Genomic DNA, 22,881 nt, shown 5'->3' on the forward strand with positions numbered 1-22,881 from the left:
GCAAACTCTTGGAGCGGAATCAACTTCCCGAGCACCGAATACAGAGCTGTCGATTGTGCCGATTGTCCTTCATGTCTAGTCTTGTCGAGTCTTGTCGGGTCACGATGCATGGCCGATTGATTGTCTTCCGAAGCAGAGCAGCAACAAGTCCGGTCAAAGAGCGCACACGCATTTCTCCTCGTCTGTCTTCGATACTACGGGATCGTGTCGTCCTTGATTCATTGTTGGAAGCAATGATTCTCGTTGATGCACCCGAATTCCGGTTATGAAGTCAAAGTAACTTGGACCGGACGCGAGAGAAAGATTGCAACTAGCCAGTAGAATCGACATTTCTTTTCCGCAACGAATTTTTGAAGGCAACGAGTATCTTGACAGTCGAAATCGCTCTGCTCTTCATTTGTCAACGATAAGACGCCCAGAGAGGCGTCATCACCATCCGAGATCGAGTTGGCTCGTACTTCGGTTCTGGCGACAATCAAAGAATTCCACGAGGAGAATACGGTATCGCTAATATCACTTATACTGATTTATTTCTGAGGCGAATATCCGCAAATTGAATCTACCAAAGTGAAACACGAGATCTAGGAGGCGCCCTGTATATCTTCATCCGGGCCAATCCGCGCTATAATTGCTTGGACTTGATGCGGCATGCTTTGGATGACAGATTCCTTTTCTATGTTTTTTCCACGCGATCAACTACTATATTAATTGACTGTCGGAGTAGAAGCGGGACGGGTTTTGCTCATCGTTACGACTAGACCAAAAGGTGACCGTCACTAAACAGTAAATTATACTAGTCGTAGCACTACGTTGCAGTGGTATAGGTAGTCGGAAGGGGCATCCTGTGGGTTCTTCTTTGCTAGCCATATGTAGTATAGCTTGCTTGGCTGGATCGTTCGTCTTCTTCCATACTTTAGAATCTAAGAAACGTTCCAAGGCTTCTGACGCCCACGGTGCGATACCGTGAAGCTGGCCCTGTGACGAGATCACTGTTGTGTTCTAGTCTATTAATACTTGTTCATCAGCCTGCGAAGACGTCATTCTCTGCCGCCTCGCTATTCTCTCAAAAGACCTCACTCACAAGTCCTCTGTCAGCTTTCACACATCTAATTCTTCCTTTTACACAGTCTTCTTCCTCTTCGTTGATTCGCTGCGCAAAGCCTGTCGCAAGCTTGTCGAGTCCTTACCCTCACCGAAATCACATTTCCGGGAACGATACTGTCACTGCTGCTTCTCGTTCTGTTTTTAGTTTTATCTGGCAGCGCCATTAGTCCCAGGTTTTAACGTCCGGGGTGGACGCTGCTAGCCCTGAAAGTAGGGTGGTGCTAACTGCCACTCAACCACAGAAGCTACCGGCCAAAAGTCATCCCTAACTAAAATTATTATTCTGTACCTACGCTATACCCCCCTATCTCCTCACTCCACAGTCTTACACATACGACTGAAAACCCAAATACTCACGCTTCGGATTCGAAACCGGGCCAAGTAAGCGAGATATCCCAATTCAACCCCCAAATGCTGGCCCTGGAACCAGGGTGGTGCTAATTGCCACTTAACCACGGGAGTTACCGACAAAAAGTCATCCCGAACTGAAATCATGTCCAGTGCCCACACCGTCCGAGGTGGACGCCTGTTGGCTGTGGTCGTATTGTTGGAAGGGATTTAGTTTGTTTTAGGTTCGATTGCTAATGGGGCTATTTTTACTATCTGGCAGCGCCATTAGTCTCAGGTTTTCAAGTTCTTAACCGAAAACAGCCGTTGTTTCGAATTCCGTGCCACGCATTAATTTGCGAAGCGAAATGTTCCTTCGTTGGCTTACCGTCCGGGGTAGACACCTGTTGGTTGTGGTCGTGGGAGGGGATTGATTTCTTTCTGGCAAATCGATCACCTCGATTTATTTTCCCTGTCCCTTCACCATGCCCGTAAACGTCCGTTTCGTTTCGTACATCCTTTTGGCAGCCATAGCCCTCACCACCATTGCCAAACTCGCTCATTTTCATGCCACCAAGTCATATCAACCATCCGATTTGCTGGCCGACTCTCGGCAACCAGCACCACTTGCAAACGCTACTAAAGTGAATCCGCCGGCCAAACAAGAAGATGAAGCCGCTCAGTCTCCCTTTGCATTCGTGGCTTTTCTGGCAGACAACTGGCAGCACAAGGAGTTCGACGATGATAACGAGGACATCTATTTCTACTCCACGCGCGTCATGGGCTACCAGCTGATGCACAACGCGGAAACTCGCTCCAACACCTCGATTCCCTTCGTCGTCCTGACCACGAAAGGCGTCTCGGAGCGGAAACGTGCCCGACTTCGAAAAGACGGCGCGGTGGTGATCGTCGTTGAGGATGTCCAGTTGCCGGATTGGTTCTCGATCGGCAACCCCTTCTGGGTCGACGTCATGACGAAACTGCGCGTGTTCCAGCAGGCGCAGTACGAGAAGATCCTCCTCCTCGACGCGGACGTCTTGCCCGTGCGCCGACTCGACGGCGTGTTCCAGGATCCGGCCACGGAAGTGGTCGCGCCGCTGCAGGATAAGAAGAGAGAGGGCGACAAGATACCGCTTCCAGCTACCTATATGTTTGCAGGCATGACGAACGGCGGTGGTCGGGAACACGACTCCGAAACGGAGGAAAAGTACTATGAGTCCATGGCGAAATACGGCGAGCTCGAGCAGGTGAATGCCGGCTTTCTCCTCGCGGCCCCTTCGCAGGAGATGTACGATTACTACACGTCGGTGCTGCACGAGGAAGGTCGCTTCGACCCTGCGCAGCCGGAGCAGAATCTGCTGATCGAGGCGCACCGGCTCGACGGGCCCCTGCCGTGGAAGAGCATCCGGTACGATTGGGTCATCAACAGCCCCAATTTCCGAGACTACGAGCACGGCGTGCACGCGGTGCATGAGAAGCTGTGGAAGGGCGAACACAGGATCGAGGAGTTTGGCCTGAAAGATCTGGCGGCGCTCTGGGATAAGGCCAGGGGGGAGATGGAAGGGTATTATCACGCGCTGGACGATCCCTCCCCGACTACACGGGGCGTTAAGGCGGAGGATGGATGAGAGGGTTCAGATATCTGGATGGGCTGATGATGAATTTGTAGGGCTATCAGGACGGCGTGTACGAGGTGAACGTGGAGCCTTAGAGGCAAAGACAAGACTGCACGGCGTGAAGGACGCCGGGTCCGAGGGCGGAGAGTCGGAATGAGCCGCGGCAAAAAGTCGAAGGCTTGAAGGAGGCCGGGTGTAGGGATGGTATGCGAAAGGCTGCAGCCACTCCAAGTGCGGCGAGGCAGTATTGTGCGCTTGAGCGCCGGCAATGAGCAGCTGTTGATTTTAAAATGCATCTGAGCTAGGCGACCGAGTCGAATTTGGGTGAGCAACATCGTCGTCCGGCAATGGAGATTTCAACAAGAGCTCCGGCGACCATTAGGTTACGATAAGCTGTAGACAATCTACCTTTCAGTTATATATATTAGAAGATATCTAATAACAGTATTTGGAAATAGTCTCGAAGGTCTTACCCGGCGAATTTTAAATCCTTACATTATCAAAACTGCTCCACTATTACTTACACTGATCGTGGATAGTTGGTTTCGATTTTTGATAGTAGTTGGTGCAGTTTCGATATCCAAATCCAGTAGTTGATGCAATTTAAGCCTGGAAACCAACCATTTGACCTATCGCCAGCTCTAGATCATGCGAGGAGTATGACATGAACGAGAGCGGATGCGTGTACCTTTCCAATCAACAATTACGGAGCTGTGTGACTCGCTTGTCGTTGATGAAGGGTGTCGCTGACGCTCGCAAAGCGTGGTAAAGCATTGGCCATGAGCATGACGCGCGCGGTTCGCTGAGTACCTGTACAGGCAGAAGCGAAGGATGACGCTGCAGAATGGGACGCTGCTTCGGATGCCGCTTTCGTTGAGCAGTCATGGATGCAATGGATTGCTTGCTCTTTGATTCTATCGGTTTATTCTTGCTATCGAGTTTGTGTCTGCTGAGCCTCTGAGTCATTCAGGCTTCGTCTCGGTGCACCCCAGCAGATCATGCCGCTCTGCTTCGTCTGGAGACTGGATCTTTCGATTCCAAACCGAGAGGACCACCTTGACAGTCAAAGTCCGAGCAGGGCCAACGACGTTGCAGGGGTAAATTCCTTGTCCGCCTCCTGCTTCCTCTCGCGCACGCACCGCGCACACTCACACCTCTTACCAATGTATCCTTCCACCCTGCCCCTCCTCTCCGCCTCAGACAACGACGCCAACGTGTACGACACGCATATCTCCTCGCCTTCTTCAATGTCCCTCAACGCGACCACATTGACCGGGCCTCCGATACCGCCGTCTTGCGCCTCCCATGCGGCGGCCGGATCGCAGTCGTGGTGGAACATGCTGAGCAGCGGACTGACGCCGACGTCTAGACTTTTGCCGACGAGGGCGATCTGCTTGTTGTTTTGGATCCGCAGGAAGAGCGTCTGCAGGGCCCAGGGGTCGAAGCGTGGGTCCGTGAATATGTCGACGCCCATGGTCCGCAGGATATGCGCGGGACCGATGATGTTCTCCTGCACACTGAACGGTGAAGGGATCTGGGTGTCGTAGTCTGCCTTTAAGGCTGCGACGCAGGGTACCTTTAGGGGTTTGACCTTTTGCTGTACGGCTGTCGCGAGCACCTTCAGCATAATGAGGGGGACGCCGTCGTCCTCCGGATTCGTCGCGCCGCCCGACTGGTAGGTTTCGGAAAAGTCTTTCCCGCAGAGGATCTTGTGGTACGAGCTCAGGGCGTCGGCTTTGCACTCTTCGCTGCAAAAGCTGATACTGCAGCAGCCAGCGGGGATGCCTTTACCAAACAGGGTGAGACAGCAAGCTCCGCAGTGGTCGGCCGCGCAGTAGTTGTTCTTGCAGCTATTGTGACCGCAGTTTCCACCCGGAGCAACGTTTCGGACCGCGAAAACGGACTTGTTCCGCAGGATCTGCTCGCCTTTGCGGATCTTTTGTGTTGCGAAGACTCCGAGGCTCTCATTCGATTCACCGCTTCCTAGTGAGCTGGGAGCGACGGCGGCGTTGTGCGATGCGTCCTTGAACTTTGCCTTGAGCCTCTTCGTCGCTGCGCTGCTTCGATCAATCTCGCCGGCGATGATCCAAGGGTATGCGGTTCGGTGCACTTGCCCTCTCATTGCTGCGGTCTCGGTAGCGGTGGTATCTTGGAGCTGCTCCCACAAGATTCGCTTGCGCTCCTGCAGTCTCTCTCGAGTCTCTTTGAGCAAGATAGTGAAAGACGGTTCGTTGGGAATTCCTTCCAGATAATGCTCGAGAGTGTAAACCGCATCCTCGTACGCTTCGAGACAGTTAAGACCTTGGACCACGAGAAGAGTGGCCTGTCGGTAACCGGAGGCCATCCGATCAATGATGTCATCATCACTTCCTTTACTCCTGCCGTGCGAGTCCAGAAACGCCATCATCACGCTCGCTGCCACACTATCTCTATGTCCCGTGTTGTTCCACACTGCCAGATTCAACTCCTTGACCAGAAGACGGGCTCTGTGCGCATCTGCGACGGCAAGCTCGGCGTACCCTAAAGCCAACAGCGTTGCGGCGCGTCCGATCCAGGCACTGGGGAGATAAGGATGCAGGCGGATCTCGTGGTGGTCGCCGATCAGGGCTTTCTTGAGGTACGCATTCGGCACCATCTATCCCACTCAGCAGTCAGCGTTTGCCGTCAGAGGGTGTACGGAAGCCTCACTCACGGATTCAGGAATCTGCCATCCATCGAATCTGCTAGTGGCTTTCCATGGCTCGGTGAGCACGGCTGGGGAGCTCAGTAGGTTCTTGAGGTGAGGTTGACAATTGGGCTCGTCGGCGACGACAACGTCTAGAGTTTTTGTCTCCGCCGACTTCTTCGCGGCGTTGAGCATTTCGTTCAAGCATGGCCCTGGAGTGCTGTTAGGATTGAGCTTTGAACCAATGTGCGGGAGATGAGAGCACCGTAAAGCTTTTCCATGTCTTTCTTAGAGACGTTCGAGCCGTTGGCCGCCATCTTGTGATTCGATCCGTGAGGCCGATGCTCAGTTCTGACTCGAGTCACGAGGCGAGTTTTGCTGAGAGGATGGTCGAGACTGCGTGGTTGGAGCTCTGAAGGTGGATGTTGATGGTTGGTGAGTGTGTTGTTTGAAGGAAATTCATTTCAAGGGTCGGTGTTTCAGGACCCGAGGAGATTTCGTTGACAATCAACGCCTTGAGGTTGAGGCTGGGCCAAGTGAAGTAAAGATTGGGGTCAGAACTCAGTTCCCAGCCTTTCCAGCGCAGTCCTTGGACTTTGGACCATGTGACATGGAAAGAAACCGTTTTGATGAAGAGACACGACATGTAAAGACTAGGAATCGATCACTTCAATCCATGTGCGATCTCTGCTGGCTAAAAACGCTCAGTCTGCACGCAACAGAGTCTCTGTCCCGGTGGACGGTCCGTTTCCCATGCTTCGACCTGCAAACCCCCTCACGAAGAAGAAAAAACGAAGAAAAAAGAAAAAGAACCACCACCGCCACAACCCACATCCCCAGCACGCAAGCAGTAAGTAAGTAAGTAAGTAAGACTTTAAAAAACAAACAAAAAAAGACACGTCCATCCATCCACCCCTTAGCCACCCCCCTCCCTCAACCAATCCTCTCCACACCCCCGACCCCCACATCCACATCCACCACCGCCTGAATCAACCTCTCCACAGCCCCGTACGCGCCCAGATACGGCACCCCCCCCCCCCCCCCGGGGCCCGATCCAAACGTCCCGGCCGCCACAATCCCGCCTCCGCTGCAACCGCCACCAGCCCATCCTTCACGCCCTGCGCGCTGGGGAGGGAGGGATGAGGTCAGTTTTTGGGGGTTTTTTCGGGAGGGATGGGTGTGGGGGGGATCGGCTCACGCGTAGGATGAGAGCGTAGGTCAGGGTTTGGTCGGCGAGGGTGGCGCCGAGGTGGGACATGAGGGGGAGGTAGCGGCGGCGGTCGATGGTGCAGGGGCGGTAGGCCGGGTGCGCGGACAGGTTGCCGAATCGGAGGTGTTGCTCCGTCTCCAAGGGATGAGTTTCGGGGTCTGTGGGGTAGAGGAGGATGAGCGGTGGTCTCTGGAAAGCGAAGGGGGGGGGGATGACATGCTTACTGTTGGGTTTTTGCTAGAGAAGGGTAAGCTGTCGCGAGGTGCTGATGGGATGGAGCGGATGCGAGTGAGCGATGCGTTGGGGTGGAGTCTGTGGAGGTTGTTGTTGCGGTGTTGGCGACCATGTTGATGAGCTTCCGGGGTGGGGCGGAGACGTACTGCGTTGGCTGGAGACGAGCTGGAGGACGAGAACAGACCAGAGCTGGTGGTCTTGTGAGGGGTTTTGATGCAAAGGCTGGAAGCCAGTAGAGGTTGTGGTTGGGATGGAGAAGTTCACAGAGTGAGATGAAGACCTTGGTAGGTTAGCAATCGGTATGTCCACACCTCTGATAGGTTAGAGGGTATCCAATTCATAATAGGTTCGATTCCTATTGGCGCTGATACAATAATATAATAATTTTTTCTTTTTTAGCAGCGCCAATACTGCAGTGCTGCCGTTGCATCTTCCCCGAAGGTCGTGGGTTCGAATCCCAGTTGTATCTGGTCTGGCTTGAGTGTAGCAGCAGAAGTGTTGTCCTTGTCGTGCGGGGGCACGCACCTGTAGTTGCGGTCGAGCTTAGAGGGTATTTGATTCATAATAGGTTCGATTCCTAATGGCGCTGGTACAATGGTGTTGCGGTGCTTCTTATTTTCTAGAGTGAGATGAAGACCTTGGCAGGTTAGCAACCGGTATGTCCACACCTTTGATCAAAAAAGAATCATCCGGAACAGCTGTGGACAAACTCGCTTATTAAGCGAGTAAACAAACGTCTTGTCACTATGATTTGGTAGAAGGATAACCGTGGACAGGCGACAACTCGGAACATCAAAAAATGCTCTGCAGCATGCTCTGTGACATTGCTGGCCCAATCATTGCATTGCCTGCCAATAGCCAGCTTTCTGACTTGCTATTTTTGACCAAACACTACGGCGACTGTGCGGATGTATAGTGCTGCAGAGGCTAGCAACTATTCAGAGCTCTTTGAAACCCTCAACCAAACCCCTCTCGAGTAGTCATCGCTTCCCCGCCTTCCACTCCGCCATCCAAGCCTTGACAAAAGTAGCCTCATCCATTTGTGTGTCCGCTACCGGAGCCGGCGGCAAGGTCGCTGTTGTCTCGTTGGGAAACAACCCATTCTCATCCCAATGGTGCACGGCTCCCTCGATCAGTATAAATGGCTCATCAGTCGTGCTCGTCCTAGGCTTTGCTTCAGGCGCGTGGGGCGTCGCGCCTCTCCAGGGATCATCCTCCCCGTCGATGAAGGCTAATCTGTCATAGCTAATGTTATACCCACCATACGCATTGATGATAGCCGTGTCGGATGGAGTGGTGATGTTGAAAGCGTCACGGCAGATGATGGACTCATACTGTAGGGTGATGGTACGTGAGATGAGAGGGAGTTGATCCTTGGGGACGCCAGAGCCTGTTTGGAGGAATCCCCACTGGCTGCAATATTGATACGGCCAGCTTCTCCATGTCTGAGTGATATCGTCCAAGGCGTAGAAGGAGGCATTGTGTGTTGTATAGCATTCATTCGTTGTCTGCCCCCCAGCAATGCAAGGCTGGACGAGGGTCGTGTTAACGTAACTGATAAAATTAAGCATTTGCGTTGTGAGGGTTGCAGATTGAGGAGCATAGCCGCCTGCTGCCACTAGTTGCTTGACTGTGCTTGTTAGGTTTGCTGGGACCGGTTGGAGGGTGCTGTTGGCTGTGATGTTGCCGCAATACTGCGAGAAAGAAGGGTCATTGACGGCGGGGTCCCAATTGCGGCCTTGCCAGCCTCCGATTCCTGAGCTGAGTGCGTTGGCAAAATCATCATTGTATCTAATTGCCATTAGTAAAGAGTCCAAGCCTGCGACAATGTTTGTAGAATAAGAAGTTGCCAATGAGCCCAACGAGCGTGGTTTCTAGGCGCAAGCTCTTCTCTACAAGTCCTATCGCAAAAGACTCAAGGATTCCACATTCTGTGCTGCGGACACTATACGAACCAAACCAAACGAATAGAGAACGTACTGAATATCTTGCAGGCCGAAGGCCGTCTTGAGCTCCTTGATCAGTCCTCTGGTGTTATTCTTCCCAAGCAATATATTGTCGACAATATTAGTAAGCTTCTGTGTAGCCAGAATGCAGTCAGGCGGTCCATACTCCCGTACTGGCTCGTAGTACTCCCAGAAGTCATAGATTGCCTTGGTCACGCCAGACGATGAGATTGCCCCTGAAACCGATCAATACCATGTTCTTCACAACTCCCCCCCGAAGTACTCACCGTAATAAGTATCCGGATACGTCTTCCTCAGAAAAGCGACAAAAGCCCCCGCATAACTGCCCCCATACGCGATGTAAGGTGTATGGGGAGCTGTAAGCTTCTGGTCTTCCAATCCTTCAAATACGACATTCCTTGCAAAAAACGCTGTATCAGCCAGCGCCTGCTGCGTCGTCAAAAACCTCAAGTTCTCCGTGCTCAAATCTGGCGTTGGGAAACTAGTCCCGTAATAGCGATGCTCAAGCACCACGGCAATGCCACCCGTCGCTTCAGCAAGCTGATGTGCGATCCCTTTCTGTAAATAGGGGAGACGGTCTGTGGCGTCGTCTTCGCCGGATTCGAGCACTATGACGGGCTGAAATACGCGGAATTTGGAGTCAGCACTGCTTGTTCGAGGCAGGTAATGGAGTTACGAGACAAGTCTCGGGAGTAGAGAAGTCCTCTTGCTCCCCAAAATATGTCTTGTGACTCAAGTTCAATACCACATAGGAAGGATCAACTCCGAAATGTACGTACCCCACCCGGTTTGTAGTATGTGGCGTCGAAGAAGTAGCGCAGATTGAATTTCCCAGAAGAGTGAGGCTCATACATAGATTCATTATGAAAGTGATCGATGGGAACCGAGAGGTTATAGGCGGGGTAGAGAGTTGAAGGGTCAACATCTCTTTTGGAGAGGATCTGGCGGCGGGAGAGATTGGGAGCGACGCCGGATCTGAGAGAGGAAATGGGCTGGGAGGCAGATTTTGCGGTGGCAAGGGGAAGGAGGGAGAGCAGGAGGGTGGGGACGTTCAAATGCATGATGTGATGATAGAGCGGAGTAGAATATAATGAAGATGGAAACCTTAGAGCTGCAGATTTCGTAATGTCATGCGAAAGAATAGAGACTTCATCCAAGAGACAGAAAGATTGAGAGGATTGGTAAACGGAATGCGCAAAAAGAGAGACATCCTTTGTGCTACCTACGTTATGTAGTAAACGGTGGATGTGGGGATCACCGTCACCGTGCATGATGCGGTCCGTCCTACTCAATAGGGAAGGTGAGATCGCAGTCGCCGGACGCTCCTGCAGCGGCCGTCTCCACCGCGCGAGAGGACCTACCTAGATGAGTCTTAGGCGTTGTGTAAGGTTGCATGATAGGAGAAGAGCTGATCGGGTTTCTGCGACAGCTATGCTATGTAGATGGATGAAGAAGGTCGGCTCGAGTTGACGGCGGAGAAGTGGCAATGGTCTGTCCTTGATCTACGTAGACTATGAAATTTTCTGAAATATAGGACCGAAGCACCAAGCCAAGCCTGGTCATTTGACATGGTAAGCCTGGTCAGTATTCAAGGCCAGACACGTCCTGCCTGCGTAGGGGCACTGGGAAGGGGAATTTTCCATGACATTACAACACAGGCTGAGCGAAAGTCTGATTTGCAGCGTTGACAGAAATACACTGCTCACTTTGCGCCGAGAAGAGCAGGCGAGAGAGAAGGAATTGGTTCTGTACTTACATTTGATGCTTCTTCCGGAGGATCGAAAGTTTAGGTCGGAAAGGCATTGCGCGATTTTGATATTTGCATGAAGAGATTTGAGTTGGCAATTCTTTTGCATATCTATTTGAATCTATTACCCGATTCTCGGTCCGACAAAGGAAAGGTACATCACGATGTCTAATCCTCTCTCTCAATCAATTTCAGTAGAAAGCCCAAGGCAAACCCTAGCCCTTCCGCTTGACGGAAGCCTTTAGAAGCATGCATGCCACAGATCCCTATCGCAAGCTGAGAAGCAAAAACCGAAACCCCAAAACCGAAAGAGATCCTTTTATCGCCCTTGTTGCGCAGGCCTACCATCCAGAGACACCCTCTTGCGGTCCAGTCTCCTATTCACAGCCCCCAGCACAACCTTCAGAATCCCGTCCGCATTCAATCCTGTACTTCCACCATCTTGACTCTTCCAAGGTACCGTATCAACGATATCTCTTCCCCCACACAGCGGCGCGATCCCATCATCGAGTTCTTGCAGCGCCTCCGCTGCGCCGCTCTCTTCGCCGACCTGGAAGAATTGGATACCGACTTGCCACGGTGGCGCGTCAAGTTTGTCAAGCTTCTTGACGTAAGAGATGATGACGGATTCGGGATCGTCGGTTGGGACGCCGTCGGTGATGACGATGATGTTGAGGGGTTTCACGGCGTCCATGTTGGATTTCTTGGCTTCGCACTCCCTGAGGTAAGGCTTTAGGATCGCGTTCAGCTTGGTACCAATAGGTGTTCCACCTCCAGGCTTGACCGTGTCGAATATACGCTGGACCTCATTTGGGCGAGTGATATTCTGGTAGCTTTGTGAGTCGGGGGCGTTGAGGAAGTAGATGTCGATGCCGTCTTTGTCATGGGCGGTACATATCGGCGCGATGGATGCGATGGCGAGGGAAGTCTCGCGCCATGAACGGCCAGCCATGGAGCCAGAGTCATCGATTAGGAAGACGGTGTCGAAAGTGGACAGAAATGCGTAAGGATTGTCCGTTGAGGCTGCGACAGTGGTTGCTGGTGGGGAATAGCTTGGTGGTGGCTCCGAATTACTTGATGCGAAGGGATTTGCTACTGTTGCAGGTTGTGCTGGCTGATTGTCAGTGATCATCCTAGTTGGAAAGATGCGAGGAGCGTACCTGGACGACGGGTGGCAGGAGCTGGGGTGCTGGTTGCAGCAATTGGACTTTGTGTCACCGAGGTGGGGATCGAACGCTTTGATGATTTGGACATGGTTGAGAATGTTCTTTCAAGAGTGGAAGTCTTGCGAGACCCTTTCCTAAATAAGTTGAATGGCATATTGCTGTGTTGGGAGAAGCGATTTGTAGAAGGTATGGAGGCAGGATGGCATGATGATGTTTCATACAGGAAAGGCATGATTGGCTGCTGGTACCGAGATCGGGACAAAGGGCAGGCGTGGTCAAAGTGTTATGGTTTCGGAAGTAGACTTGATTTGCTCAGAAGCAAGAAGGCAGGCAGCGTTTGAGAATGGAAGGAACAGTTGACTTTATTGGTGGTTGAGGCTGTTTCTCTGTCTTGATGGCAAACACAAATCTGCACGCGTTGATGCCTACTTATATGGAACGTGTAGAGTCCATGATGTCTGGTCATGCCAGCCATAGAACACAGCATCATGACGGCAATGCCTACTCATATCTGCCCCATAGATAGCCTAGGGGCCAAGTAAGTCCACTTCGGAGCTGTAGGTGGATCTTGTGTATCAGATTCTCCTTCACATAGCCTCTTTTGCCATTATTGTTGTGGGACTGGTGGAGTTCTGTCTGCGGGTAAATGGCGGGCAAGGCTGAGGCTCGGGCGGAGGGTAAAACCAAGCCATGACGAGGCTGTGAACTCAACCAATGAAATCGCTATAACCCAGAAGCACTGCCGCATCCTTTCCTCTTCGGGATTAGTCTAATCCTCTAATCTGCTGCCTTACGACTTACGAGGTACCTCGGGACGGATGGGCATTCCTTGGCGCTTGTGTAGAGCAACCCGTGAGCCGCAGGAACGGAGAGATGAAAGCCCCTCGACCGAATATCAACATCGGGAACTCCCCTCATGGATAGCAGCGGCTCATACCATCAAGGCGAGATGAGCAGTTAAAGGCAGTGCAGAGTAACCGGTTGATGACCTCTATTGGTCTTACAGTATTACATGCTCACAGTATCTGAGTAGAGGGTGGCGCGGCATCGGCTTGCTCCGACCAAACGCCTGAATAGTAGGCAGATGAGTGCTCATGTGCCTTCAGGCGGTGGCCGTACAGCTCCGTGCATTCAAAGTGCATATACAGGCGTCCAGTCCCTCTTCACTGCCGTATACATCGCCTTGGTATCCCGATGAGCTCGACAACCCCTACCATGGAACCTTTCGCCTGCATTGGCCCATGTACCTCCTGTGGGGTTCTCTAGCCAGCTCTCCTTGCTCTTATCCTCCTTCCAACATCCAGAACATATGCCGACCTGGAAAGAAGGGCGAAGTCGCTCCAAAACAGGCATCAACCTAGTGCGTGCGCCGCAGTGAGTGTGGTTGTCGTCGATTTGATACGAAGGGCACTCCTTGAGCTTAGCTATGATATCGTTGAGGTTACCATTGTAAGGCTCGAGCTCTTCAGGCGCAGGGTCAAAGGCGCTTTCAATCCGTAGTGTTCTTCCTTTGCGACAGAGGAAGCGAATAATCTCGCCCAGTTGATATGCGTCACATTGAGGCGATGAACTGTAGCCGAGCCTGCACTGAGTCTGCTTGGAGATATAGAGGTTGATAAAGTGTTTTTGAATGGAACTCAGAGTGTCCAAGACGTAGTTGCGTCGACAGGCAAGCTCTTCTGTCCGCTGGTCAGCGCCATCTGTCAAGCTCCACTCAGTAACGCACCTTCGACGCCACCGGGTAGAATCCACCATAGAGCATCCTCTCCTTCCCGCTCTTCATCTTCGGTACTGTTCTGCCTTTTTGAAGCCTCGACGATCAGAGCCGCGCTACATTGACGTACCCAATCCGGAAACCCGAAAAACAAACCGGCCAACAACCTTTGGCGATTCTCAAGCTCAATCTCTTGAGTCGTAGCGGACTTCCGGTCTTTGAGGAGTGTGATTTCCAATCCCTGCCGTATCAAGTATTCCGCGATAGTATTTGAGCAAGCGAACCTGTCGGCCACGATGGAAAGTAGTGCTATGAGATTGACGGAATGTGCGCGTAGGACTGGCCAGCTTGTAGAAGGATCGTGCAAAATCTTGAAGAAAAGCCTGACGACCGTGCCGGTTGAGATGCAACCCTCGGGGAGAGCGCCTACATCCGAAACGACGACTTTCGGGAGTTCTGATGCGGGTATGGCTGCGGAATCATTGTATTGCCTCGTGAGGTCCTGAAGTCTCGCCTCGATAGCGATGCCTTCGCTGAATTTGACAGGATCTAGCAGCACGTTGAAATATTCGGAGGCACTGTGTAGCACATCTCTCGAACATCGATAGCAGTGGTCAGTACACGTGGTAGTGTCTTTGATTTGTATGAGGATGTCGCCGTCATTGGAGATGACCACGGTAGAGGGGTTCGCTCCGGAAAAGGGCGCTGGAGCTTGTGTTGCGACCCTTCTGCCTTGAGGCATGATGGTGACTGTGAGCTATCGGATCGACAGTGGACTTCTCGGTTGCCTCCCTGACATGGAGAAGATGCCAGGGAGTGAGGATAGTCGGTGGTCGGCCTTGCTGTAAGGACTAAGGAGAATAGGTGGTGAGCACTCCGGCAGTATAGGGCAATAGCTGAGCGATGCCGAACGCACTCCACGCCATCCTGTCACCAGTAGCACGGACCGGGAAGAGATTGATGAAATAACAAGCCATAATGTAAGATTGTAGAGCTTTAGTTGAAGAGGCGGAAAGATCGACTGGTGAGCCTACAGGGCTGACCAATCAGATTGACTGCATTTCTTGCTGACCTCGGAGTACCGTTTTGAATTCCTCGTCCCTCATCAATCCTCGAAGTAAACCCCATCACCTACACCCCGAGCTAGAGCACTATAGGATCTTCACTGTTACTACCTTCCTTCAATACTATGCGAATGCGTGCATGCTAGCTATTCAACTACTCCAGCTAGCTAGGTCGACAGGCTAAGAATGACGAATGATGCACCAGCTTCTTGCCGGCTATGCCAGCTTTTAAATACACTCATTAATGGCTTTTCCGAACAACACCACCTGGCCAAGAGAGCTGCAGAACGAAGCAGCCATCTTCGATCAGAGAATGGCTGTCAAAAGCGCCATTTTCGCCACAATCACCGGCCACACAGTGCAAAGCCCTCAGTGGTCATGGAGGAGCGCTGTTCACGCTGTTCATGCAGGCGACGATGAACCCATACTTCGCATTTTTGTCAGGATATCTTCAGCATTGGCGCTCTTCGCGGGATATGCCATGCCAACTCCTTCTTCGCTACTGCTATCGCTCACCTTCTCTTCGGAGGAGGCAGTTTTGGGCTTCATCAATGGCCAGTGACCTTCTTTCTCATTATATCGCATTGCGAGGAAGGCGATGATGACTGCAATCCAATAGAAGTTGTACGAGAGGACAGAGCCGTAAGTTGCACTGTTTTCCCAACCGAAGAGGGCGTTGAAGATTCCCCATCCTCCGCCACCGTTAACCTCGGCATTGCAGCACTATTTTCTTTTGTCAGCGACGTGAATTTGATCGAAGGTCATGATTCGCGACTAGGATTACTGACGTTGACATGCCAGACGCTTTGACGAATATCGTAGCTTCCTGGACCAGACCCAGTCCCCGCTGCGTCACCTCCAGTGAGCGAATTCCACTAGGGATTGGTTAGCCCCAGGATTACTTTGTATCAATGAGCGGATACCGAGGCTTACCTTGTGCATCTGGAAGTCCCAGACAGCTTTGGAGAACAGGCCGGCAGCGACCAGGTATAAGAAGCAAGTTGAGATGATCAGGAAGGTCTGAATCGGAGCGAAGTTGCCTCCCCTGGATCCGATCAGTTACTTCCTATTGAATGTCACGCTGTGTGCCGACTTACCTATAGATGAAGTATCCGACCAAGCAACCAGACCCGATGCCAGTGACCACTGGCAGGGGAAAGGAGACAGCAGGAAGACCCAGGCTCACGCCTCCAATGAAGACCACAGCCTCGAGACCTTCACGAAGAACGGTGATGAAGGGCAAGATGAACAAAGCGTACTTCTCACACCAGAGCTTGAAGCGGACTCGGAGAGTGCCACGTCGCTTGGTGCTGTCCTTGACTTCGAGCGCTTTGGCGAGCTTGACACGCCACTTGTCCTGGAGTTTGGACACGCGGAGAAGGGCAGCACCCATGATGGAGATGACGAGGGATGCGAAGATGCTGAAAGATCCCTCCCAGATGTCCTCGGTGCCTGACCACTTGTCTTTGCCCAGGCCGTAGAAGGCTCCAATCAGGCCAGCGCCAACGACGATGCAAATGACTAGACCCAGGATCGTGCCAAGCCATACCTGAGTTCGGATCAGCTAGGATCAAGGCAAGTGAAGCAGGACAGCGACTATGGCAAAGACTTACCTGACGCCTGAGTCTCTTGTAAGTGACGGGATCACTGTCATGGCCCAGAGTTTGCTTCAGGAAGGCCAACAGAACCGAGACAATAATGCTGGTCTCCAGAGTCTCACGGAAACAGATGAAGAAGACTGGTAATGTCAAACAGCATCAGCATTGCCTCGATTTTCCAGGACCTGAGAGCAGTGGGGGGCTTACTCGGGACAGCAAATACGTTGACCGTCATGGTGAAAGATTGCGACCGGTCAATGGACTTGGAAGTACTCGGAATAAGGTATGGAGAGGATTTTCTTTCAATCTGACACACTCTTTGGCCTTTGCAGGAGGAATGTGTGACGGGAGAAGAGAGTCGGTAGGGCAGGTTTTTATCAGATCAGATTGATAAGGGCAAGCAGCAGCCAAATTTTTATCAGATCCGCTTCTTAGCGCGATAACCCCCACAATGACTCGGAGATGAATTAGCCCCAGCTTGGAAGATGGGTTTGATTGGCTCTTTCTTTTTCTTTCTTTTTTCTTTAATTCCTTTCGGCCTCAAGTCCCTGTGTTGTGTTGTTGTTGTTAAGCTGAAGTAATTGTGTGTGGGGTTGGAGGGTGATGACTGCTGATTTCCGATGTCGGTGTGTGTTCACGCAATCGAAATAGAATCCGGGCCGGTAAGTTAAGTGTGACGGAATGTCCCACTCTCCTAAATTCCCTTCAATTGAACTCTTGACTTATTTCTTTATCCCACTCAACTTAGCGTAGGGGCAAGATCACCCGACGTGAACCTTCGCTGTGATTGGCTCTCTCTCTCTCTCTGACTTCTGCTGTCTATGATTTCCTTAATCATCAGCACGAGACATTCTTCTGACTATCACTGTCTACTCGCCTGAAAAACCCGGGCTACAATCTCCACTCTACAGAGGCCTTCGCCTTCGCCTTCGCCTTCGCTAAACTATCCTCTATACTCTACTATCCTTTTCCCTTCCGATTGACCCTCGGCCAAGAAATCGACCCGGTTGACCATTGGGCCCAGACATACAGTTCTAACTCGTCATACAGCTGGTAATTTAATTGCAGCTGGCTCGACTTGGCGTCTCGAAACAGAAAGTGGGTGCCAAAATTTCGAACCCTTGGAGCCATCAATGCCAGTCCGTGTCTTGTCCTCCAACCATTGGCTGCACCCCGCAGACATTTCTTTACCTGATCCGCCTGACACCTTGCTAGACTGCAGGACCAAGACTCTGCCGTCCCATCATCACACCACCTCCGAGCTTCTGCACTTTGGCAGGAAAGCTTCACCGCTTCAGTATCCCTTGGTCACGGCCATTTGTCATCTTTGCCGGGCTCCGAAGGCGCAATCCAGCTCTTCCACGAGCGCCGATCCCTCAAAACTCGAGCAGGATCGTCATCTCTCACGTCAGAACGTTGTAACGAATACGGATTCAGGATCCACGCTAACGAAAGATTATCAGATCGACAATTCCCATCTTATCAGATCTTTTGATAACATCTTTGAACGCAGATAATCAGCAGGAGAAGTTAAGGGAGCGAATAGTACCTTGGGCTTGAAAGCATCACGAGCACTGGGAGTCGGCTTGTAATTAACAAGCCTTCCTCTCTGCATCTACAGCTACTGTGAGCATCAAATCCACTCGCTCCTCAAATCCCAAATCTCGTCATGTTCTCTTCGTCTAGCATTCTTCTCCTCTGCTTTGGATGGCTAGCCCACGCGGCCACAGTCACATACGACTTCAACATCACTTGGGTCACCGCCAACCCTGATGGCCTTCTCAACCGACCGCTCATCGGAATCAATGGCCAATGGCCTGTACCATACATCACTGCAACTGTGGGAGACCGCGTTGTGGTCAATGTACTCAACCAACTCGGCAACGAGTCCACGAGTCTGCACTTCCACGGTATTTACCAGAATGGGTCTACGGAAATGGATGGTGTTACCGGCGTGAGCCAGTGTCCCATTCAACCAGGAGGATCGTTCACGTACAACTTCACGGTAAGTCATTCCAACACGACCATGAATGCTAACGCTAACGATTCTGAAGATTGATCAGCCAGGTACATACTGGTATCACTCGCACGAGACTGCCCAGTATCCTGATGGTCTTCGTGGACCGTTGATCGTCAATGATCCCAATTCTCCTTACAAGGGGCAGTACGATGAGGAGATGGTGTTGACCGTGTCAGACTGGTATCACGACGAAATACCGAAGCTCATGAAGAGTTTTATCAGTGTGACCAACCCAACGGGAGCTGAGCCAATACCAAAATCTGCCCTCATGAATGACACCTACAACCTCACAACGCCAATCGAGCCTGGAAAGACTTACATGTTCCGCATTATCAACGTAGGCGCCTTTGCCGGTCAATACTTCTGGTTCGAAGGCCACACTATGACGATCGTGGAAGTTGACGGCATCTATACCGAGGCTGCCGAAGCCGACTTGATCTATATCACTGCAGCACAGCGTTACAGCGTTCTCGTCACAATGAAGAACGATACCTCTACCAACTACGCCTACGTTGGAAGCATGGATCAGGTAAGCATTAAGTAGCTTATGACCGGGCTCAGGACTGACTGCCATAAAGAGTTTGTTCGACACGGTTCCTGCATCCCTCAATCCAAACGGCACTGGCTGGCTCGTCTACGACGATACAGCACCTTTGCCCACGCCTGCTCTTCTTGACACATTCAACGAGTTCGACGACTTCACGCTAATTCCAACAGACGGTGAAGAGCTCCTCGGCCCAGTCGACTACTCTTTCAACCTTGACCTGAAGATGGACAACCTAGGGGACGGAGCCAATTAGTATGCATTCTCCGTTTCCAACGAGGTATACCGCAACTGACTTGCTATCCTAGTGCATTCTTCAACGATATAACCTATGTCCGCCCCAAAGTCCCAACCCTCTACACTGCTCTCTCCGCTGGCGACCTCGCGAACAACGCCACCATCTATGGCATCAACTCCAATCCCTACATCCTAGAGCATAACGACGTTATAGAGATCATCCTCAACAACAACGACACAGGCAAACACCCCTTCCATCTCCACGGCCACGCTTTCCAAGCCGCCGCACGCTCAGACAAAGATGCTGGGAAATACGTTGGCAACGAGACATTCGCAGCGGTGCCAATGAGGCGGGATACTTTTATGGTGCGGCCGATGGGAAACATCGTCCTAAGGTTCAGAGCGGACAATCCTGATAAGTCTCCCTTCCCCCTCCCCCTTCCCACCTCCTACCAACCCCCCAGCTAACCCAACACCTTGCACGCATCTGGTTCTTCCACTGCCACATCGAATGGCACCTCGCCTCCGGCCTCATCGCCACCATGATCGAAGCCCCCGCCCTCCTCCAAACCACCCTCTCCATCCCCCCCTCCCACCTCGACGTCTGCACCGCCCAGAACATCCCCACCGTCGGCAACGCGGCCGGCAACGCCGTCGACCCGCTCGACCTGACCGGCGCCCCGGAGCCCCCCCGCCCCCTGCCGGCCGGGTTCACGGCCAAGGGCATCGTGGCTTTGGTTTGCAGCTGTCTGAGCGCTTTTGCGGGCATCGCCGTCATTTCTTGGTCGGTGCTCCATCCCTCCTCCTTACATCGTTCCGGACGGCGAGGTGCTGATGGCGGTGCGGTGTGTTAGGTACGGCGCGGGTGAGATCGGCAAGCAGGTGCCGAGCAAAGGGACCGAGGAGGCTGCCGCGGCTGCGGAGGTCGAAGATGAGATTGGTGGCGATGTCGTTGGGGAGTGAAGGTTGTTGGAGTCGGGGCTTCGATTGGCTTGGCTTGGTTTGGCTTGTGTTTGGTTTGCTTCTCTGAGAGAGGGGAAGGGTGTCATGATGTGGCGTTGAATTCTGGTCGATACTTCAGAGTGTGGTAGGTAGATAGCTTGTGCACATGGGAAAGAAAAGCTTTGATGGATGGATTGTGTTCTTAACTCAATAGACGGTGCTCTGATGAAGTAATTAATGGAATGTGCTCTTAATAGACAGTGCTCTGATGAAGTAATTAATAGAATGTGCTCTTAACTCTGATTAATAGACAGTGCCCTGATGAAGTAGTTAGTGGAATGTGCTCTTAACAGTGCTGATGGAGTGGTTAGTGGAATGTGCTCTTAACTCTGATTAATAGACAGTGCTCTGATGAAGTAATTAATAGGATGTGCTCTTAATTCTGATTAACAGCCAGTGCCCTGATGAAGTAATTAATAGAATGTGCTCTCGACGCTAACCAATAGACAGTGCTCTCCCTTCCACCTCCATCGAACACAATCGCGCTATGCGATATCAAGACAGACCCTCTCTCCATCAAAGCCAACACCAACAACGCCGCCTCTAACAATGATCCGGGCTATCATGCCATCCAACCTTTATCCCATCACTCCCCCCATGCGTCTGATATCCCCGCCCCCGAATGTCTCGGTCTGGCCGCCATCGCCTCAAGCCGCAGGCTTCCGGGGCGAGACGAAGCGAGTGCCGATGCGGGGTTGTGGGAAGGCGTGGCTGAGGTGCTCGGGCGTCGGTGTCCGGGTGGCATTGGGGTGTGCTGTGCGCTCATTTTTGGCCCCGTCTTCGTCGCCGTTGCTGTTGAGAACTTTTCCTTTCCTGTCGTTCTCCTCTTCCTCTTCCTCCTCCTCTACTTCTTCGAGGTCTTCCAGACCCACTCCCTCGTCATCTGCCTCTTCGGCCCCCTCATCGTCTTCCTTGTTATCTCCCCCCTTAACCGTCTCCCCCATCTCTTCTATGAGGATCGAGTCCCTCCTACCACCACCGCCAATACTGATAGCCTTTGAACTCCTCCTCGAAAAATATCCACTGTCCACACTGCCGTGTCTTTCATCGTTCAGACCTCCACCATCTCCCACCTCTTCACCCGCTCCTCCCCGTTGCGCGAGCATATCCCGTAGCATTTCAAAATCTTCGCCGCGGTCGACGAGCTTGAGTCGCTGGTAGTCTTTCCAGTCGTCGAGTTGGTCCGAGGTGGGGATGTGGAGGGCGTGAAGGAGGGAGAGTTGGGTTGGGAGGCGGGAGAGGGTGAATGCTGTTTGCCAGGTGTTGGGTTGAGAGAGGTGGACGGAGAAGGAGAGGACGCGGTAGCTGTGGCAATCTCTGGTGTTAGTGGGGCTCCCCTTGGAGGGACGGGAAACGTGCAGGCCATCATATCTCAATCCAGCCTTTGGCGCAATCTTGCTCCTCAATTTCCAGCTTCTGAGCACTCGCACGACTTTCTCTTCTGGATCTGCGCGCAGCATCGTCTTCGTGAGCCTGAACACCCCAGGATCGCTCACCGCGGCTTTGTATCTGATCTCACCGTCTCGCCCGAGATCTATCTCGCAGCTGCCTGTCAGGACGATGGCGTAGGCGCCGTTTTCGTTGGCGGTGATGCCGTGAGAGGTCTCGTCGACGATGCCGTCGCGGTACGCAGCTGCAGGCTTGAGCCACCAGCTGTTCAGGATGTCAGGTAAGGGCTTCATAGGGATCATAGTGAGGGAGGACGTACTCGCCGACCTCAAAGCCGAGGTGACCGAAGGCGTGTGCTCGAGATGGCTTCGGTGCTCCCTCAACAGACCAAGCTGATTTCGACTCCTGTGGTATTGTTATTCAAACAACGCAGGTGTATTGGGATTTGCCGTACATCGTCCGGTACACGTCCATCTTTCCAGCTCATCTTCCTCACTCCCTCCATTCTCCCTCCTGGACCGTAGAGATCAGCTCTGAGGTATTTCAACGGTCCCAGCTCGTTTTCCCATTTTGTGATCAAGTCTCCTGCATGAACCAGTACATCCATTGGCCAGCAAACATTCCTTGTGGCTGCCATGAGCATTAGCGCTTTTTCGATACGGGAATAGCGGAGGAGGTCCAGTGTCATTGGGACTGCATCGAGGGTTTTGAAGATGGATTGTAGGCAGAGAAAGTCAGATTGGTTTAGCTTGGGTTCCTTGGCGAGGCGTGGGACGAGGGTGTCACGGATGTAGTAGGAGTGTAGACGTAATTCTTCTCGAAGCGAAGCCCCCTTTCGTGATGAAAGTCTCATTGTGAGAGGTATGCCGCGGGCTTTCGTGTTGGAACACTATGCTGTGAATGTGAGAGAGCATTGTCAGTGCATATGGACGCATGGAAGTGTCCCAGGACGAGGAAGGTGCGATGCTCGAAGATCTGTGTAACATTGCTCAGGTGTCATTGTAGGCTATCTGGAATATCGCTGCTTGCCAATGCCAACTTATTGGAGGCGAGGGCATTGTGGAACTGCCTCAAGCCTGCTCTTTCGGACCCTCGCGGAACCATGGAGCAGAAAATCAAGCCTCAATTGTATCAGTTGTTCTTGCGTCTCTTGCCCCTAGCCCGTGACCCCAGACCACAAATCTTACGCCTTCGTTTTCCGCCAAAGATCCCTATCCCTCAGAACTCTTGAAGCTTTATCATAAGCCGCACTCTCATGGCACTCTATTGCCCAGCCA

At 52.3% G+C, this 22,881-nt stretch overlaps 8 protein-coding genes across 8 annotated transcripts; 2 read left to right on the top strand and 6 right to left on the bottom strand.

The window, feature by feature from the left end:
- Window positions 1-1,916: 1,916 nt before the first annotated feature.
- On the top strand, window positions 1,917-3,059 carry HO133_006743 (uncharacterized protein; the record flags this gene model as incomplete). The annotated part of the gene is made up of 1 exon (XM_037297640.1): window positions 1,917-3,059. The coding sequence occupies one exon, from the start codon at window positions 1,917-1,919 to the stop codon at window positions 3,057-3,059; it is 1,143 nt and encodes a 380-aa protein (XP_037147076.1).
- A 984-nt stretch (window positions 3,060-4,043) lies between these two features.
- On the bottom strand, window positions 4,044-6,029 carry HO133_006744 (uncharacterized protein; the record flags this gene model as incomplete). The annotated part of the gene is made up of 4 exons (XM_037297641.1): window positions 4,044-4,102; window positions 4,200-5,682; window positions 5,740-5,924; window positions 5,978-6,029. 4 exons carry the CDS (start codon window positions 6,027-6,029, stop codon window positions 4,044-4,046), a joined length of 1,779 nt encoding a protein of 592 aa, XP_037147077.1.
- Window positions 6,030-8,136: 2,107 nt separating this feature from the next.
- On the bottom strand, window positions 8,137-10,184 carry HO133_006745 (uncharacterized protein; the record flags this gene model as incomplete). The annotated part of the gene is made up of 4 exons (XM_037297642.1): window positions 8,137-8,947; window positions 9,137-9,338; window positions 9,390-9,741; window positions 9,903-10,184. 4 exons carry the CDS (start codon window positions 10,182-10,184, stop codon window positions 8,137-8,139), a joined length of 1,647 nt encoding a protein of 548 aa, XP_037147078.1.
- A 1,005-nt stretch (window positions 10,185-11,189) lies between these two features.
- On the bottom strand, window positions 11,190-12,124 carry HO133_006746 (uncharacterized protein; the record flags this gene model as incomplete). Its single annotated transcript, XM_037297643.1, has 2 exons — window positions 11,190-11,980; window positions 12,031-12,124. 2 exons carry the CDS (start codon window positions 12,122-12,124, stop codon window positions 11,190-11,192), a joined length of 885 nt encoding a protein of 294 aa, XP_037147079.1.
- A 1,043-nt stretch (window positions 12,125-13,167) lies between these two features.
- Window positions 13,168-14,492, bottom strand: HO133_006747 (uncharacterized protein; the record flags this gene model as incomplete). The annotated part of the gene is made up of 2 exons (XM_037297644.1): window positions 13,168-13,715; window positions 13,763-14,492. The coding sequence occupies 2 exons, from the start codon at window positions 14,490-14,492 to the stop codon at window positions 13,168-13,170; spliced, it is 1,278 nt and encodes a 425-aa protein (XP_037147080.1).
- Window positions 14,493-15,216: 724 nt separating this feature from the next.
- On the bottom strand, window positions 15,217-16,647 carry HO133_006748 (uncharacterized protein; the record flags this gene model as incomplete). Its single annotated transcript, XM_037297645.1, has 6 exons — window positions 15,217-15,537; window positions 15,603-15,689; window positions 15,748-15,859; window positions 15,912-16,363; window positions 16,428-16,552; window positions 16,620-16,647. The coding sequence occupies 6 exons, from the start codon at window positions 16,645-16,647 to the stop codon at window positions 15,217-15,219; spliced, it is 1,125 nt and encodes a 374-aa protein (XP_037147081.1).
- Window positions 16,648-18,081: 1,434 nt separating this feature from the next.
- HO133_006749 (uncharacterized protein) lies at window positions 18,082-20,176 on the top strand (the record flags this gene model as incomplete). Its single annotated transcript, XM_037297646.1, has 6 exons — window positions 18,082-18,417; window positions 18,467-18,961; window positions 19,011-19,231; window positions 19,285-19,579; window positions 19,678-19,997; window positions 20,068-20,176. 6 exons carry the CDS (start codon window positions 18,082-18,084, stop codon window positions 20,174-20,176), a joined length of 1,776 nt encoding a protein of 591 aa, XP_037147082.1.
- A 686-nt stretch (window positions 20,177-20,862) lies between these two features.
- Window positions 20,863-22,457, bottom strand: HO133_006750 (uncharacterized protein; the record flags this gene model as incomplete). The annotated part of the gene is made up of 2 exons (XM_037297647.1): window positions 20,863-21,996; window positions 22,059-22,457. The coding sequence occupies 2 exons, from the start codon at window positions 22,455-22,457 to the stop codon at window positions 20,863-20,865; spliced, it is 1,533 nt and encodes a 510-aa protein (XP_037147083.1).
- Window positions 22,458-22,881: the final 424 nt, after the last annotated feature.

The sequence above is a fragment of the Letharia lupina genome, assembly GCF_014066315.1.
Source record: "Letharia lupina isolate WasteWater1 chromosome Unknown contig_26, whole genome shotgun sequence".
Lineage (NCBI taxonomy): Eukaryota > Fungi > Ascomycota > Lecanoromycetes > Lecanorales > Parmeliaceae > Letharia > Letharia lupina.